This window comes from Mesitornis unicolor, unplaced genomic scaffold, assembly GCF_000695765.1.
Source record: "Mesitornis unicolor isolate BGI_N332 unplaced genomic scaffold, ASM69576v1 scaffold35584, whole genome shotgun sequence".
In the NCBI taxonomy this organism is placed as follows: Eukaryota; Metazoa; Chordata; class Aves; order Mesitornithiformes; family Mesitornithidae; genus Mesitornis; species Mesitornis unicolor.
The window spans coordinates 4445-22283 of NW_010178647.1; the positions used below are offsets into that span (position 1 = coordinate 4445).

The 17839-nt window shown below is 40.0% G+C and overlaps 1 protein-coding gene across 1 annotated transcript in view; it reads right to left on the minus strand.

Annotated features, from left to right (window-relative positions):
- Window positions 1-10761, minus strand: part of RC3H2 (ring finger and CCCH-type domains 2) — a 15131-nt gene extending 4370 nt beyond the window's left edge. Inside the window, exons 1-13 of the mRNA XM_010182529.1 lie at window positions 10500-10761; window positions 9008-9125; window positions 8342-8575; window positions 7242-7417; window positions 6781-6981; window positions 6230-6362; window positions 5861-5979; window positions 5371-5483; window positions 4415-4723; window positions 3593-3807; window positions 2313-2740; window positions 1702-1872; window positions 818-973 (exon numbers count right to left, since the gene is read on the minus strand). Of these exons, the coding sequence (XP_010180831.1) occupies window positions 818-973; window positions 1702-1872; window positions 2313-2740; window positions 3593-3807; window positions 4415-4723; window positions 5371-5483; window positions 5861-5979; window positions 6230-6362; window positions 6781-6981; window positions 7242-7417; window positions 8342-8575; window positions 9008-9125; window positions 10500-10730 (2604 nt within the window). The 5' untranslated portion in view covers window positions 10731-10761. The remainder of the gene's footprint in view (window positions 1-817; window positions 974-1701; window positions 1873-2312; window positions 2741-3592; window positions 3808-4414; window positions 4724-5370; window positions 5484-5860; window positions 5980-6229; window positions 6363-6780; window positions 6982-7241; window positions 7418-8341; window positions 8576-9007; window positions 9126-10499) is intronic.
- Window positions 10762-17839: the final 7078 nt, after the last annotated feature.

Genomic DNA, 17839 nt, shown 5'->3' on the forward strand with positions numbered 1-17839 from the left:
GAAAGAGAACATGCCTTCCAACCAAGGAAGAGGTGTCTAGGAAAACCATTCACACAGATCCTCTACGGGTACAAAGCAGCCAAGATTAAGTTCATGCTGAATATCCTATTTCAACTTTTCTCTGTGAGTGTACATTGCTCTTGGGATTGACTTCAAAGTAGCGATTTTCTGAAACAATGGCAACATATCAAACCTTCGAATCCTGAAAAGGGCAGCGATTCATTCACAGAGGATGGACTACTGCACTTAGGCCAAACGGGAAATGTGTTTCTGCAATGGAAACACCTGCTCTGAACAGGCCATGGCGACCCTGTATTAACCAGTCAGGTCTGTCACTGCAGCGTATTCCGAGACTATTTTAGATGCCTCAGAAATTGTAAGGATGTCTGTGCACACACAAACATTTACATAAATAACTCTGAAGAGAGACAAACAAAAGTAGAAGTCAAAAATTTTTATCTCACTCTAATAATGAGAGAACACATTTAAGATGATTGTGTTCTTATCAGTTTACAGACCATCTGCACAAAATATTTTGTCTACAAGTTTGATTTACAGTAATCTGTCACTGAAATATTTGTTTCAGACATCTGAGAATTTTATTTATGGCACTACAGTCTGTCACTGAAGTAAATACATTGTTTATTTACAAAAATGGGAAAAAGATATTCCAAACAACTTCAAATGGGCAGAACTACTTTAAAATACTAAGAACAGAAGCTAACGACTTTTTTAAAAGGCTTGTTTAAGCAAACAGAAGACACTTCAACATGTAAGCATCATTACACTAATGAGATAACACGCAGAAAACCCCTACCATTAACACGGCATTTGAATTGGCAATCACATCCTTGGGCTCTGAGTCGATAGCATTTATACAAGACCCAATAGTGCCACAAGACCACGGAGAATAGTGAGAGAGATGGTCTTCCTCAAATTTAGTTCCACTCAAATCACTGACGCTCTCTGAGAACTACAGAAAAGGGAATAAATAAGCAGTGAATAATAAAAACAGGGAGTTCAGTCTTAAAATAAGAAAAAGACATTGGCTGCTATTTAACTGAATTATCTCAGAAGTCAATCGAGGAGTTCTAGCCATATTCAAGACTTGACTCAGGGACAACACAACCCATTCTGTCAAACTTTAAACCAGTACAGCTGACAGCTGTCAAGGAAGGGCCAGCTTTGCCACTACAAATAACTTGGCCTGGTCTGCCAAGATGAGAGACTGACACCAGTGTCGCTACTTTAGTGGCAGGTTTCTTCCAGCAAACACCTACAGTAATTTGAGAGGAAGCCACACATTTTCCTTTAATGCATAAGCCAGTGGCAGACAAAAGTATGACTTGGAACTCTCTAATCTGGATGAAAAGGACTAAATCCTGATCTTCTTTGAAAGTACCCATAAGGGACTTCAAGTACATTACAAGACCTTTTCCGAATAATCACAGTCCAACACCTCAAATATCATCAACAGAACCATCAAACCACAGCAAAGAGTGCTTGGCACAGTGGTTCTCAAACTAGTTTCTCCTTTAATTTACACATATAGAAAAATAAATATCACACGGGGTTTTTTTGCTAGATGATTGAATTAACTTTATGAACAATAGACGGCAGGTAGAAAATCTTCACTAGAATTATTAAATGGCATCTCACAGAAACAGGAAAGGAAGATAAATAAGTTACTTGGCTTCCCACCTCTGTGCTGAAATCTACACTGAAGAGAGGAGAAGGTGGTGTTGGAGATGGTGTTGCCATAGGAAGAGCTGATGATACCAGAGGAGTTTTCTGCGTGTGGTACTGTGCCCATTGCTCCGGCTTCCGTCGTAACTGCTCATCATAACCAGTCTTCAAATGACCACAAGGCTCCTAGCAAGAATAAAGATAGGACTGTATCTCCTAAAATACTCTAACCAGCAGGTAAATACTTGCAGGGGACACACTTGGACCCCCAAACTCCCTGGGGTCTGTAACCTTCTATTGATATCCCTGCAAGAATTTCACAAGGATTTAGGGGAGAACCTAGCCCATGTATGGCAACTCAGATCTAAAATACGTAACTAATTCAAACAATGTGCATGGGAATTAAAAAGGCAGAGGGGCTCTGGTCCTAATCCAGATGAGAGTGGTCTATTTTACAAGCCCATTTTATTACGGTTAAAAACAAAACAAGAACTTTGTCCAGGTCACATGCCTTGATCACTGTAACCCCAAATAAACAGAAGAGGTCTCTGCTAATTGTTTACCAACTCTTCAGTAATGACCTTCTGAATCAAGACTACATCCTTCCCATTCTGGCTTTTGCTTACCCTTGGTAAAGGCACAGTCCTCTGCTCGTTCGGAGGTTGACAAGCCACAGAGTAATACCCATCCAGAGAGTTGTATCTCTCACGTAATGATGTCTGATAGACAGATGAGTGCATCACATCCATGGGAGGTAAAGAATTGCTCCTAATAATATCATCTCGTGGGTACATCTGTGGGCGCCAGATGCGCCTGCTGTCATAAACTGGAGCATACATTCCAGAAGGGACAGGAGGAACTGGTCCATACGGCTGCGGAGGAGGAGGTTGGTAAGGAGAATTCAGTCGATCTCGAGGGGGAAATGTACTGTAATGATCGGCATATGGCACGGAAGCAGGTGGGAGGGAGGACTCTGGAACGTTATTGGACCTCACAAAGCGAGGAACACAGGGAGCCACACCAGCTGGTACTGTTGGAGGTGGTGGATAGTATCCTTAAAAATTGGAAAAAGGCATATTTAATGTAACTACAAATGACCCAGAATGTTACACCTTCTAAAACTGTCAAGAAGTACCTTTAGAGAATGAAACGTCACACTTTATAAAGCTGTTACTGATAAACCTATCATTTTTCTGTGGAATATAATTTCACGTATGACATTTGCAGATGTAGCACGCTGACCCTTTCTCTGCTATTGCTCCTATGTACTATGGTATAACTACGTAATTGAAAAGGTAGCATCTTAAGCACTTTATATACAGGAAGTTAAAATAGTTCTCTAAAATAAAAGGCTGTGTTGCTAAAAAACGAAAATTAATTCCAAAGGTCCAGAAATAACCATTTCACACTTATTTTTTTTTTTGGAGAGGACTGCCTGAACACCTCTACCTCCTGTTTTGAGAGCTTGTTTGCTTGAATATAAACATCCATACTGCAACCTAAAAAGATGGCTGAAACCATTGAAAAACATTTGAGCAAGCACAAATCTGCTTAAGTCTCACAGCAGAACCATGCTATGCCTCTGGCTCTGAATCCCGTCTAAGGATATCCTCACAGATAGGGCATGAGGCAAGCAAGCCTAAATAAACGCAATTAAATGCTGACAAAAGAAAAAGCAGATGAAAGACCTTGAGGTTCAAGTTCTTCTGGATGCTGAGGTACAAGTTGCATAACAGAGCACAGCCAAGAACCACCAACACTGAAAGCAAACTGTAGGTCCCTCCCAGAGTCAGCAATGGACCAGATTAGTATTACATTAAGTGAAGATTCATCTGATATTTTAACAGAAAATCCACAAAACTAAGATAGAAGTTATTTCTCAGCATTCAGCGCTCGTCTCACTCACCTGTCTGTGGGTACTGCGGAACTTCATATGACAGTTGAGTCCTGGGATCTTGGAAATACTGAACATTATCAGAATGTGGAGGGTAGACGGGTACTCTGGGAACAAACGGGCTGGATTTTGGAGGCACAGAATTAACTTCTGTTCCAATATTAGGAGGACCAGCTGAGGTAGCTGCGGCCTGGCTTACAGGAGTCTTGGGTGGAGAACCAATTTTACTGCAAAGGATTACCAAGAAATCATTAAGCAGATCTTTACTTATTTCAGTCATCTCTTTGTGTACGCTCCCATGTAAAGTGGAAATTTGAGCCACGTAATTTCCTCTGCAATTTTATTTTTCATACCCCAAAATCGCTACTATTATTACATCTCAGACTTCCTCCTGAGAGTACTCAAAAATGGATATAAATATAAATGCACCCAGAAGCTTACATACCACTTGTAAGACCATGCACTACATGCATCCTTCTTGCTTTCAGGAAATGTCAAATTTTGAGTGCAAGTTTTTTGATTTATTTTTATGTAGTAATGCAACAGTGAAAAAAATACCAAGCTGAGAACAACAGAATAAAAGATAAAGGGAGAGATTTACCATTTTCTCTCTATTGCATGGGAGTATTCAACAGCTAAAACCTCCAATGCTTGCTCTGACAACTTGAATCCACAGACTTTGTGTAACAGTATCTGCACTGCAGTACAAGATCTTACACAACTCTGCAAACCACGACCAGAATTCAGTATCTATTCCTTGCCATCCACAAACTCCCTGATAATCTAAAATAAAAATGTTGTGCTTAGTTGTCTTTATGAAAAAAAGTTACCTACTTTTCAGGCAGTGATTCTGTAGGTGACCCAGAAACATTCTGGCCATTGGCTCCAGCCTTCCCTCCCTTCTTGGTGTTCTCCAAAGCTCTCAAGGAGGTGTCTGCACAGCGAGGGATCAATTGGGGAACACCACTTTCAAGATTAGCTATTCCATTAGTACTTGGCACCATCTTCCCCGTTGCTTCAGGGCTTCCTATGACAGAAATCACGTTTCCCGTTGTGGTTGAGACGGTGCTATTCACGCCAGCTTTGCTTAGAAGGGGGAATGTTCTCACTGTCGCACTGATTTTTTTGTTCCTCAAGCGATATCTATAAACAAGCACATGGACAAACACACAAAAGACAGACGATTTAAGAAGTGCTTATTGTCAAGTTTAATGTATTTGTAAAAACTAGCAAAAGGAAGGGATTGAGAGGAACATGATACCCCAAAGTTACAAGACTTCAAACACTGGTGCTTATTTTCAACAACCTGCAAATAGAACATCAATGTCTTCCTTGTCACCAAAGGGCATCTCCCCTCTTAGAAGATCCACTTCTGCACTTCTTGGAAAATGGGTTTGGGTGAAAACAGCTTCAAGAATGCAGATGTCACATACTGTTAAAATAACTCACTTTATGGCTTTATCAATTAAAATGTAATTAATATTCTCTCTCTTGTGGGTGATACTAACCAATGCCTAATAGACACTGAGCCTAGACTCAGTTTCAGGAAAGGAAATTTTACTCTATATAGAGTAAAATATAAAATAAATCTGGAATTAATTTGCAGACATTGCTTTACTGTACCTTCAATTCATGTAAAGAGTTGTCGCTTCAAGACAATCACAAATCCTTCCAAATGAATAAATGTATAGAAGAAACAGTTTTCAAAGTTCTGTGGAGACTGTTTGGATTTAAATTAAAAAGAAAGAAAGAAAGAAAGAAAGAAAGAAAAAGAAGTCTTCCACACTCACTTTTCAAGCTCTTCCTGAGAATGAGCAAATGTACAGTTTGTTCCTCTTGGACATCCCCCTTGCTGTCGAAGGTCTCGGCACATACTTGTTTTATATTTGCTATTCGGTTGTGGCTTTAAAAAAAATACAACAAAAGACTCAAGACACGCTTCTTACAATCTAATAGACAATAACATAGAAATGGGCTTAAAATATATATACCACTTCCATGGTATGTTTCTACTTTTTGCACATTTTATCAGGAAACTACAGAAGTTTCTTGTTGATGGCCTAAACAAAATGCCATTGTGTGGATCTCACTACAGCAAGGTCTGCTGCATTCCACATTCAGAGATGTTAAGCTCTCACAACCTGAATGCAGTAAATAGCAGTACACCAGCTATTCCACAGAAAAGGCCATAAATATTTCAATTCAGTAGTAATTTTTTAAAGTTGTATCTTTCAGTAAATGTACATTAAGACACACAACGCAAGGATCAAGTATAGTTACCTGTGGAGTTTCATGGCCTTTTCTACTGTAATTCTGAATGAAATCCACCAGCCCATGTACAACAGTCTTTACAGCAACCATTGCATTTTCCAGCTGCTCCCATGTTGGAGATGCTGCATCTAAAATTATTAAAAGCAGGCTTATCATTCTGTCAATAATTCTAGCAGTATCATAAATAAGAGGCAACTCGTTTAGTACTTCAACACACCCAGTGTTAGGACAGAACTCAGAGAGCCCTGAAGAAGTTTATGATACACTATGTAAATTAATGAGAATTTTTAAACCAGGAATGGAGGTTATTATCCTCATAATTTACTTTGCTAGACACGGCAAATATCAATAAATGTTTAAAAAGCATCATTTGCATACCTGGATTTGGATCTATGTTTGCCAGGAGCTCTAAATGAGGCCTCAGCCTGTTTAAGTTTGCAGGATCCCCCGTGCGCTGCAAGACAATTGTCAATTCTTGTACACTCTTTGCAAAAGATTCTGGAGATTGGAGCTGAAAACAGAGCGAGTGTTAGTGTGCTGCATCTTACAACTGTGAACTACTTATCCTAAAACTGTGAACTACTCATCTTAAAACTACTTTCATTAAACTGGTTCCTAAATGAAATATGTAGTGTCTTCAGATGGCATACAGAGAGTATCAGTGGAGAGAAATTTCATTTCTCAGCTCAGAATCTGCCCTATGCAGCTTCATCATCAGACACCAAAAAGGAAGTTAAGACTTAAAACTACCGGAAAACAAAATGTCTCCATATCAAGAGTAGAGCAGAGTGAGGAGAAAACCTTCATTCTAGTCTCAACTAATATTTGATATGGCTAAAGACAAAGTTAAGCAGTTCCTGGATTGTTATTACAACATTTAATAGTCAAATGAATCCTACAAAGATACTGAAGTCATCCTTTTGACGAACCTTGTCAATAATAGATTGCATGTGTGATTTATGTGCCAAGTCACCGTAAAGAAGGGAAGACCACTGTTCTGGTGATATTCGAAGTCCTGCTTCCATGGCAATGTGAACAATTTGGGCATCGTGTTCTCTCCGCAAAGCCTCATAACTCCGAAACTCTTCTTTAAGTTGCATCAGAGAAGAATCTTCATCCCTTTTCGTGACCTAATAAATAGCAATAGTTAAATATTCCTCCTTGTAACAAAAAATCTCCATCAGAAAAAAAGACAGTTACACAGCACGAATTTTAAATTTCAAACAAGTGCTGCATGACAGTTCCAGATGAGATCTTACAGTACATAGTATTTAGATGTGTAGAAACTAAATTTAGGTAACATTTTACAGGTGAAAGACACTAATCCTAGGCCAGGTTCTCTGGAGCTGCACTAGGTCACAGTAACAAACTTCAAATATCGGTATTTTACCTTAAAGCATGATGCTCTATACAGTAGCTGCACAACATGACCAATGCTTGTTTTGGAGGCCTGAGGAAATCTTGGTTCTAGCCTTTGTACAACAAAAAGCACCAGAACTTTTCTCGAGAGTGCAGAGCCATCTTCCAGTGCCAGCAATACAAGTTTCAGTGCCTCCTCTTGCATAGCTTTAAGACACAAAAAGAAAAGACAGGAAGTGAAATACATTGTCAGAAAACAAGAAGACTATCACATATTAACACCATAAGTAGGAGGCTCTGAATAATCTTGAATACAATTCCTTATTGCTTTTTATTTCACTAAACAGAAGAGAAATATTTGTAAACATTAAATTTTCTAGTGTAGGAGAAATATTAAGAAGCACTTTAAGCACAGCAACCCGAAGGAGCTAAGACTAATTTTTGGTAATAAACACATCAGTAGCGCAGTTCTTATACTTTTCTCCACTGAGCAGTCTAGTAGCCTTTGTCATTTTGGACATCTCACCAGTGCCACACCACGACACTGTATAAAATAAATCTGAGAGCAGTACAGCAATGCTGTCATCAGTAACTGGAACCAAAAGAGGACTGCTTCCAGCGTAAACATAATTTCCTTCTCATTTCTGAACGTGATTTAGCAACATTCTTAATGAAGAATCTGCTGTTTCTATCAGAGATATAAACAGGAACATTCTAAGTTTTAAAATTAAAGTATGCTGCAACTAAACTTAGACTGATTGTATTTACAGTTTCCTGTCCAATTCTGATCACGGGCAGCATTACAGCCAGCCTGTGTTACAGTTACACCGCATCACAAATTGTGTGGAAAGCACGCTTATTTACTCTTCTTTGCCGGGGTTTTTTAAATACTTCCTCACAATTTCAAATAACAGTTAACTAAGGGAAATAAAACCAAACTCGAAACTCTAAATCAGCAGATATTACTGACTTGTAGTCTTTTTTTTTCCTCTTCCTTTTACCCTGGGAAAAAGGTTAAAACCAGAAGTAATTACAACTTCAATGAAACAGAATGCATCTCCAAATAATGGTTTCTGTGTTAAAAAGGGTGTAACTAAACATACTCTGCTGCAGCTCCTACAGGTACTTTACCTGGCCCTAGAAACTGGCATCCTCGTGCCCTGACAGCAGCCCAAAGGTTGGCAGAAAGCTGCTGAGGATTTTGGTGCTGCAGGATGAGCTCTGTAACAGTTCTCTCCCCTAGTGACCGAGCTGCCCTCATGGCTCTGACCCGACCCTCTTCCTCCACCAGCTGACAGTTCACGAGCGTCACAAGCTTCCTCTGCATCGGACGGCTCAGTGCACTCTGGTTCAAGCTTGCAACACCTTCAAAGAAAGCGAGAAAAGGCACACTATTGCTTCTAATCAGATAAATTTAACTGAATAAGACAAACAAAAATATCTAATAGTATGTCTCTTTCTCCAGGACATGGGTACTAGTCACAGGTACCTTCCTTCTCTTCCGCAACTCTGTGTAATTCATTATAAAGTCTTAAATTGACATCAATCCCAGCCTTTGAGGAAAGTTCAGCTTTTGGACAAAGTTAACTCCAAGGAAATATTATTTAGTAAAAAAGAATATTTTGTAAACCTAAAAAAACCCATCAAGTGTCACAGGTGTGAGTAAGCTTTTAAAGATGTAAGGGAAAATTTATTATAAAAATGAGATTATCCCACTGACACCTAAAATCAGCACGGAAAAGACAACGCTGTTAAAAGTAAACTACAGCAAAATTCCCCTGTTCAGTAGAGACTCACCTTTTCCTCCACTTAATGGCTTTAAGTAGAGTGCCAAATCCTCAACGCATTTCTTTGCTACTTCATAGTGTTTGTTCTCTCCTACGTTACTCAACTTTACTGTCTGATGATCAGGTACCTAAGAAAATGAAAGGGAGAAGAATTATATATACCTGGCTGACCTACCCGATGTGCCTACGATGGCACCAACATCACTGCCATTAATTACATAACACTGCAGATGTGCATGGCTTTTTAGAGGAGAAAGACAGGACCCCCGCAAGATGCGTAGAATGTAATAAAGAATAACAAAGAGGACTCGAGATGAGGATCAGGGTGATGAAAGATTATTTTTCTTAGCATTGAACATATTAGGAAGAGAAGTAGGATGGAAAACAACAGCCACGGTCTAATGAGAAGGTAATTAAACGATCAATGGAGAACACAAGATCTGAGAGGATGATCAGTGTACAAGATCACTGCGATTTACTACAGGGAGACAAGGGGAGTTAAGACAAAATTAACTGGCAAGAAAGTATGAAAAAAATCAAATGCAAAGTTAAAAAATAATTTAAGCATAATTTGGGCATGCTGAAATCTTCAAAGAGAAGAACAAGCAAACTTAACTTGGTGGAAAAAAACCTCAAAGTAGGGTAACAAGGTCAGACAATGAAAATAGAAGGAGCATTAGTCACAATGCATCCAGTTGCTTGAAAGACATTTCAAGAAGTTAGAAGACCAGGAAAATAAATGTTGTAAGATAAAGGCGGTGATTTGGGACAAACTTAGAGATAAAAAAAAATGAAAGGAATACGTGAACTTGAGAAACAAAACCATTTTGCCACAGACAATGTTATTACCAATAGCTGTGTCAAGGCACGTGATAAGACATTAAAAAGCAAAGTAGAAAACATCACCTTACTGCGTCACCCAGAATAATACGACAAAGCACACGAATCAGCGTAAGGTGAACAGACAATGTATTGAGTCTCCCCAGAGCGCAGTGCTGATTATATAATGGTTGTTTTGCCACTGCCACAGACAGCACTGGGAACATTCCTGGCCTGATTAGCCAGCGTCTGACAACGCAGCTGAAAAGCCACCATCACGCGTATTTTTTTAAAAACCTGACACAAACTTGGTTAAACAGCTACTGCTGAAAATGTGACACGGAGAAATGAGATACCTTGCAAGAAAACGACAAATGCAATCTGCAGGGTTGTCTATAATTGTCTATTTCCTAATAGGCGTTTTTCTCTAGTCACAGTTCAAGAGCCTTTTTAAACCAGGACACAGCTTACAACTAGAACGTGCTTTTACTTTACCACAAGAGCATGGTCCTGAAGGTGGTGTGGCTGCTTTCAGAGTACGCATGGATTTCTGAGTATTACAAAGTTAAAGTCTTATCACATCTTAGACTAAAATGAGGGAAAAAGATCAGCACATGTATTGCAACTGGCATTTAAATGGTAATAACACAAAGTGGCAAAACAAAGAGCTGCTTAAATCATACCTGGGCTCCAACTAACTGGAGGAGTGCAAAGTTTACAGGGAGCACATCGATGTCTGTATTGATGGCAGTCTGGTCGAAAGGACATGCCTTGCGATGAAGCTTGTTCAGGCAGGTCTTACAGACAGTGTGAGAGCAACCTAAGCTGATGGGTTTGTGCACATTCTCATCAAACTCGTTGTAGCAGATTGGGCAGGACAGAAATTCTGTCCACTGAGCTGCCTGCACAGGCATTGTGGAAGCTGGATGCTTGGTTAGCAGGCTAGCAGACCATTATTTCACTGTACTATGTTTTGGCAGCTGTAAGTGAATAACAGAGTATTTAAAACATGCTTTCTTGTAGTTTACAATTATTTTTAATTTAAAAACCCCCACCATTTCAGTATTTTACAGAATAAAACCAAATCCGTATGCTGAAATACTCAAAACACCCAACTTTGTGTTAGTTCAGTAACTGTACCAAAAAAGGCTCGTGAACTGAATTAACGCAGACCACCACAAGTCGAAATCCAACCTAACCAGAATAAATGGTATTAAAATAGGGTTAAATACACCTTTAGCGTAGGAAGAGGAAGACATTTATTAGCACAGAAAATGTAAAGGCATGAATCACAGTAACCATCTCTCTCACAGGATCTCATCTAACCTCAAGTTTTCAAAAGCCTGAAAACACTCCCTGGTCGTAGAATAGGCCTGGGGTGGGGAGAAGGCACAGTATTTCTTCTAATTTATTTTTCTTTCAGTTCAAATGTAACTCCCATTTGAAGCAGAACTATGCTCTCCTTCCTCAGATCTTATTCAGAGTTAATCAGACACCAAACCAAACACGGATTTGCCTTTTTTTGGAGACATTTTCTGTTTCTGTAAAAAATGAATCAATTAACAAAAGTTAAGAATAATAAGAAAACACTAAAAGAACGAGACATTAGCTTTTAGTTTTATGATTCTCTTGTGTTACTTCCCCCTTTTCTCCTATGAGCCCATTGGAACACTCCAGGGCAGATTGCTTAATTCAATTTTGCTTTTCATGTCTCTACCTTACACAACAACGCAACTCCACTTCCATGAACTCAGGGCAAGAAACCCTCTGATGTGTTGAAAAAACAGGTATTTAGGACAAAATCTATAATAAAGCAAGCAATATCTTCAGTTGGCTTGCTAGTAAGTCTTTTCTCCTGAAACATCTCACTGTGCAGCAGCACCATGCAAATCGTTTACATAAACGTACTCCAAAGAAGATACGGATTTATAGAAGCTGTTCCGAAAGACATCCCATCTTACATAACTTATCGTCCCCAAAAAGATAACAGGCTGAAGTTCACTGAAACCGCTTGCATTCAAGCTTTCATCAGGAAGATTTAAATTCAACCAAGAGCTCACCAGCCCCACCCTCTGCTGCAACGATGTCGGCTTTCTGTGCAGCCCCGAGACCAGTTGGTTCACTTCAAGGCTATGAACCAGCTCCTCCCAGCAGCTCATTAGAAATGCAAATAGGCAAATGTTTTCACTATATGTTTAACGGTCTATTGTTTTTTTCTTTGGCGATGGAAAAAAGGTAATGGTTTTGAGGAAGCTGAGCTCTTCCCTCCATATTTGAATTCTGTAACTCTTTACTGCAATCCTGTTGTTGGCTGTGCTATAGTTTAATTAATACTGAAGTACTGGATCATTGAAGTAATTACTAGAACACCAAATAGACTTGATCTGTGGATGCATTTTATGTTAATTATGACCATCTGTTTTGAAATTCTATTTAGTACTATGAACACTCAGTGCCCTTTAAGTAACAGGATACTTGTACAAGATGTCCTTATCTCAGAGAGCTTTTAGGTATTATGCAGTGGTTTTTTCTCCCAAAGTAATTCCCATAGTAAGTGTAAAATACAACAAACTGAAAGTTGAACCGGTCCCTTCAGAACCAAACTGCTGAGGTTACACTTCAACACAAGCCAGAATATTCACATGCACTGGACACAACAGATTTTCATTCAACTCCTAAGAAAGCACAATCAAAGCTCTTGCAGGGATGAAAAAAACCCTGCAGTCCCCTTTAATCTGCTATTGCTACATGTGTCTTAACCAAGGAAATTCAAAAGCAAAACAACAGCAAACCCAAACGATGAGCCAACATGCCTAGAAAGATTTTTAATTCCTCTGTGAAGAGGAATTCCACCATTTCCTTAGCACATCTACTTCAGCTTCCCTACCAAAACAGGAGGTCAAGAAAGTACAGAACTGCAGTGTAAAGCCTTGTGGGGAACACTTTCCTTAAACTTTCTGCCAGCATTACCAGAAATGTCAAGATAATGCTCGTGCTACCGCTGACCTGGGAACGCGAGCAGGGTCTTTTCACCTGACTGCACCGCACAGGTAAGGGCACAAACCCAACAACTCTGTCAAGTGTGCTACTGCCATGACTCGCCCAGGGAAAAGTCAAAAAGGCGACTACGCACGCAGCTCCACTGCTAACACCTTGTTGGTGACCGACGATCTCCTAATAAACAGCCTCTATTTCCACACTGCTCATTAATTATCTCAGACGCAGGAATCTCTGCTCCGAGACAGCACCCGTGTTGCATTTCCACAGATACTTCAGAGACTTGCAAGAAGCAGCCACCTCTCTATCAGCTTTTAAAATCCAGTTGTTTGTTCCCCTGACTGGCACAGAAACAAAACACAACAAAGTTCTTCAAGTGCACTCCACCGATTTTTAAAAGATCCATCTTGGAGCATCTAATCATCACAAATGACAGGTTCTACTAAGCATGTGTTGACCTTCAGATTTCTTGACAGGAAAACAAAAAATCTAATTAAAGCAGCAAACAGCTGGGGAAAACTCTCAACTCCTAAAACTTCAAGCAGCTGTACACCACGGAAGTCTCCATCCTCGATGAAGCTTGCCAGCTCTCCTGCCATTCCTGCACTCCAGTGTGTTAAGAAAACAATCTCACATCGCCCAATTATCACATCAACATCTCCAAAAAGCATAAGCCAAATGTTTAATAGATTCGTGCTCCTTGTCAGAAACACTGTATTTCAGGGATGTCCTCTTGAAGAGGCAAATGGCTCCAGAGCTCCAAACCAAGCAAACACAAGGAGGAAAGCAAAATAAAGGTGGCAAACTAGGAAACACTTTGGTTTTATGAGAACAGACAGTATAGTCATTTTAATGTAATTTTCTGTTGCTAACATAACATTTTCCCACTGCAGTAATGGTTGCAATGGAGTATAGCAACAATGATAAAAGACCCATTTTCTCATTATAATTTTAGACCAGAATATTTGATGAAATCGGAAGGTGGGGTGAAAGGCGAAGCCCCAAAACCCTCCTCAAACAGCTGTACCATTTACAAGTTATGGAAGCTGTAAGATTTAGATGTTCTTATTTTACATTAACCTTTACCTACCCAATCCCATGATATCCTCTACAACTAATCCAAGTCACTGAACTTACTCACCAACCTTTGGACGTGATAAGTATCATTTAAACCCAATTTCCTGAAGAAACCAAGCTTAGGTGACCACACTTCCTACTAGTCTGTTCCTCACCCACATGAACCTCAGGGCTTCTGGACCATTTCTGAGCAAATCTGATATAGATGTGGCATGTCTGAAATGCATATACATCCCATGAAAACTGGTATCTAGAAAAAGGTTAAAATCCACAACACTGGGCTCAGTAGTTGTCTGTCTGCCTGCTTTTCTGATTTATCGGCATATATGCTGCAGCCAACCAGAACCCAGCCCCAAAAAACAGCCCATTTTGTTCAGATGTAATAAAGGGCTATCAGGAAGCCCTTTAGTTAGTGGTGCCGGTGCTGCCATACATCTTAATTCAGTCGCTAGAATTCTCACCTACACTGAGAGACAAATTCAATTACTTTTAAATACTTTTTACTCATGTTTTCATCTTGCAAAGAAGCATCCACACACATATATCAGTCCCTCTCCCTGAAGCTACTCCTCACACGTAGAACAACCCAACTCCTAGGTAGCACAGCGAGCACAGGTCTCAGCCTAAGACAATATTATTCTCCTCAAAGTGGGTGAAACGCAAGGCAGGGAGCAACCCCCTTCAAAGCTGCACATTGCCTGAGTCTGGGCATTGACCAAAATGCAAGATACGCAAGTTTCATCCCTTTTCTAAGGAAGGGTTCACAGAATCACACAAAATCACAGAATATCAGGAGTTGGAAGGGACCTCGAAAGCTCATCCAGTCCAACCCCCCTGCCAGGGCAGGATCACCCAGACCAGGTCACACAGGATCACATTCAGGCAGGTCTTGAATGTCTGCAGAGAAGGAGACTCCACAACCTCTCTGGGCAGCCTGTTTCAGTGGGTTGAATGCTTGAACTTGGTTCCCCCATAACCCAGGAAAAATAAAAGAGAAACAGCAGCAGCACCCCTGGATCTGGAGGCAGAACAGCAGCTCCATGATCTCCTACACTGTTCAGGCCTCCTCCATCAGGTCCCTTGTGGGATGCGGGCGAAGGAAATTCCAACGAGCAGAGCTTGAACGAGAACGTGACATGGGATAATCCTGTCAGTGCTGAACAAAGGAAAGTATTCTCTAAGGATGAAGGAAAACCTTGAAAAACTTGTAAAACGATGTGGCGTTTTCACAGATTAAGGTAGTTCAATTACAATTTCACTGGGCATTTAAGACTAAATCTTAGAATTCAGTTTATTTTTAATCACTAACTTGAAGACTCCTTGATAGTAACTTGCTCTTAATATTGACTGCAGAGATCGTGGTATTTTCTTTTCTTTAAGTGATCTCCATTATAACTTTCCATTTCTGCAGATTAATCGGTTGTTTGCACTACAAGGAGGTAGCTTTTTTAAGTTCTGCAGTCCTGAAAGCATCCTGACTGGGTCAGAAACTCAAGTGTCCATGTAATCAAATTATCAGTACTAAATTATTCTCTGAAAAGGCCAGAATCCTTAATTCATTTCTCTCCAGCAGCCATCATCTACAGATCTAAAAAACTAGCTTCATTAAAGGCTTAGGAAAGGGCCATCCCCATAACAGCTTTGCATCATTCAGCTATGACGGCTTGAAATGAAAAGAAATCCTCTTTACAGAGCACACTTGCTTATTTCTACATTCCATAGTATCTGTCACATGAAGTGTCTTTATATCATATGCAAATTCTATATAGAGAGTCTTTAATAACCATTAAAGACAGTGTTTCAACGCAATTGTTACACTGAACGCTAATGCTACTGGGAATATCTGCAGCCCAATTTAAAGTCCAGAAAAGTTAAAGAGAAAACTTGGTGATGTACTGGAATATATCTCTCTATTCAGACTATGTTTTGCCAGAACATCTATGGGATACTTCAATTACTATCTTAAAAAAAATATCAACGCTTAGATCACCTCTCCCTCATAGCTAAAACACATGGCTGGAGAATAATTCCCTATGAACAGTGGTACTGTTCATTAATACAAATTTAAGTTGCTGGTTGCTCAGTGACTGCCAAAGTTCACTCAATTCAGAGGTGAATCTCTCCCCAAACCAACCCTAGGGTCAGCGCATCCTCAGCAGTTCACACCCGCTCTTTCCTGTTCAAGTGTTGCTACCAGAAATCCTGCTACTAAATTTTAAAAAGACTTTCCCATACACTCACGTAATGCCACTGTGGGGTTTTCTGGTGTTTCATAGGTGTCTCTAAAGGGAGAGTTTGCCCTTGCCACAGGCCTGGTCCCAATTCAGCTCCTGTAACAGTATTGACTTTTCAGGACTAACTGAAGGGCAAATAAACAAGAATTTTCTTTGCCACCAAAATCCCCTGAACTTACACAGAACGCAAAGAAAGGGAATCTATTTCTAAGCCAATCTATTTTGACACAATTACTTCGAGAAGAGAGACACTGAAGAATTCTTTGCTTTTCATCAGTATTTTCCGTGAATGTGTATGGCTTTCCCCATGCCTTTTTTTTTCTTTTAAGCACAACCTCCATGCTTAAGGTACATATTTTACAAAAGAGAAATTCTGTGTTCTAATGTTTGTCAAATAATTTTAATGAAATACTGATTCCATAGAACACAGAGACATAGGCAAGAAAACAGAGGGTTCTACCAGAGCTGGAAAGCCTTTTTAAAGTTTCTACAGAATGGCTTAACATGCTCACAGAGAGGGAATTTTTTTCCCCTTTCACTAGGATTGTCCAGTCAGGAGAGGCCACTTCTGTTCACCCCGTTAAGGGCTATGCAAAATCTTAAACAAAATGTAACCTACACCTAACAAAATAAATGCTGTTAGCTGCTAGCCTCTGGACTGCAAATATTTTATCTACTGTAAATCAACACCACCTGAAATAAAAGGGATCAATACTCAAGACTAGGACTTAACTTTGAGATATTTCAAGTACTGGCACTAAAACTGTTGGAATTTAATATGAAATGGCCATGACTTCAAACAAGACAGGAAGATGAGTTAATAAGAAACCTTTTCTTGTGGAAAGCTTTGCCTACATTACAGAAACAAGAAAAAGTTAATTAAAAAGACATGAAGGTCTCAGGAAAGTGATTAATTATGAAAATTAAGAATTCAGTGCTTCACAGAATAATACTTACACTAGCAACACAAGCTTCAATTTCTAGAATTTCCACAGATGCTTAACAGAGACCAAGAATCGAACAACAGTACTTTGACTCAAAAGATTTACAATTGTACTTGTTGGTTCTCATTTAAAATAAGAAAATATTTTCTGCCATGATTACAAATACAGACCCTTGTAATCCAAAGGGCCGTTTTTACTTTCTGTTTCAACATTATGCTAGAGCTATAACGGACGTTAAACAACAATCACACAAGTAGCTACAGGGATTAGAATTAAACTCAACCAAAATACCAAGTCTGCAAAACCCTACGTCTGCAGGAAGTTTCCCGTTGTCAGCCCACACTTTGTCGTTATTTTCTCCCATTAACGATACGTGCCATCCCGCACTGAACTCTGCCTGTGACTGAGCACTCATCACCCTCCAATCCTACTGCTGCCCTTTTCTACGCTTTGTGCTGACTTCTGTGCTTCACTTACAGCCTCCAGTGCACCTCAAGCATCAGCAGAGCCAAGACATGCTTTTCCTGCTCAGTTGTTTTAGGGATTTTTTAAGACACTTTAAACGTGAGACAATTGAGTGCAGTTCTAGGGCCCATTTTCCACCATGGCTCTTCTTCACCATCACCCTCCAGCACAGCTCCACACAAGTGGGAGCACTCATGATACCGGTGCTGGAGGACACCATAGAGCAGGCTGCTTGGCGCTGAGGCGTCCCGAAGAGGCCGCCCGTCAGGTAACCGGGGCCCTCCCCGCCTTACGTTCGTCGCTGCC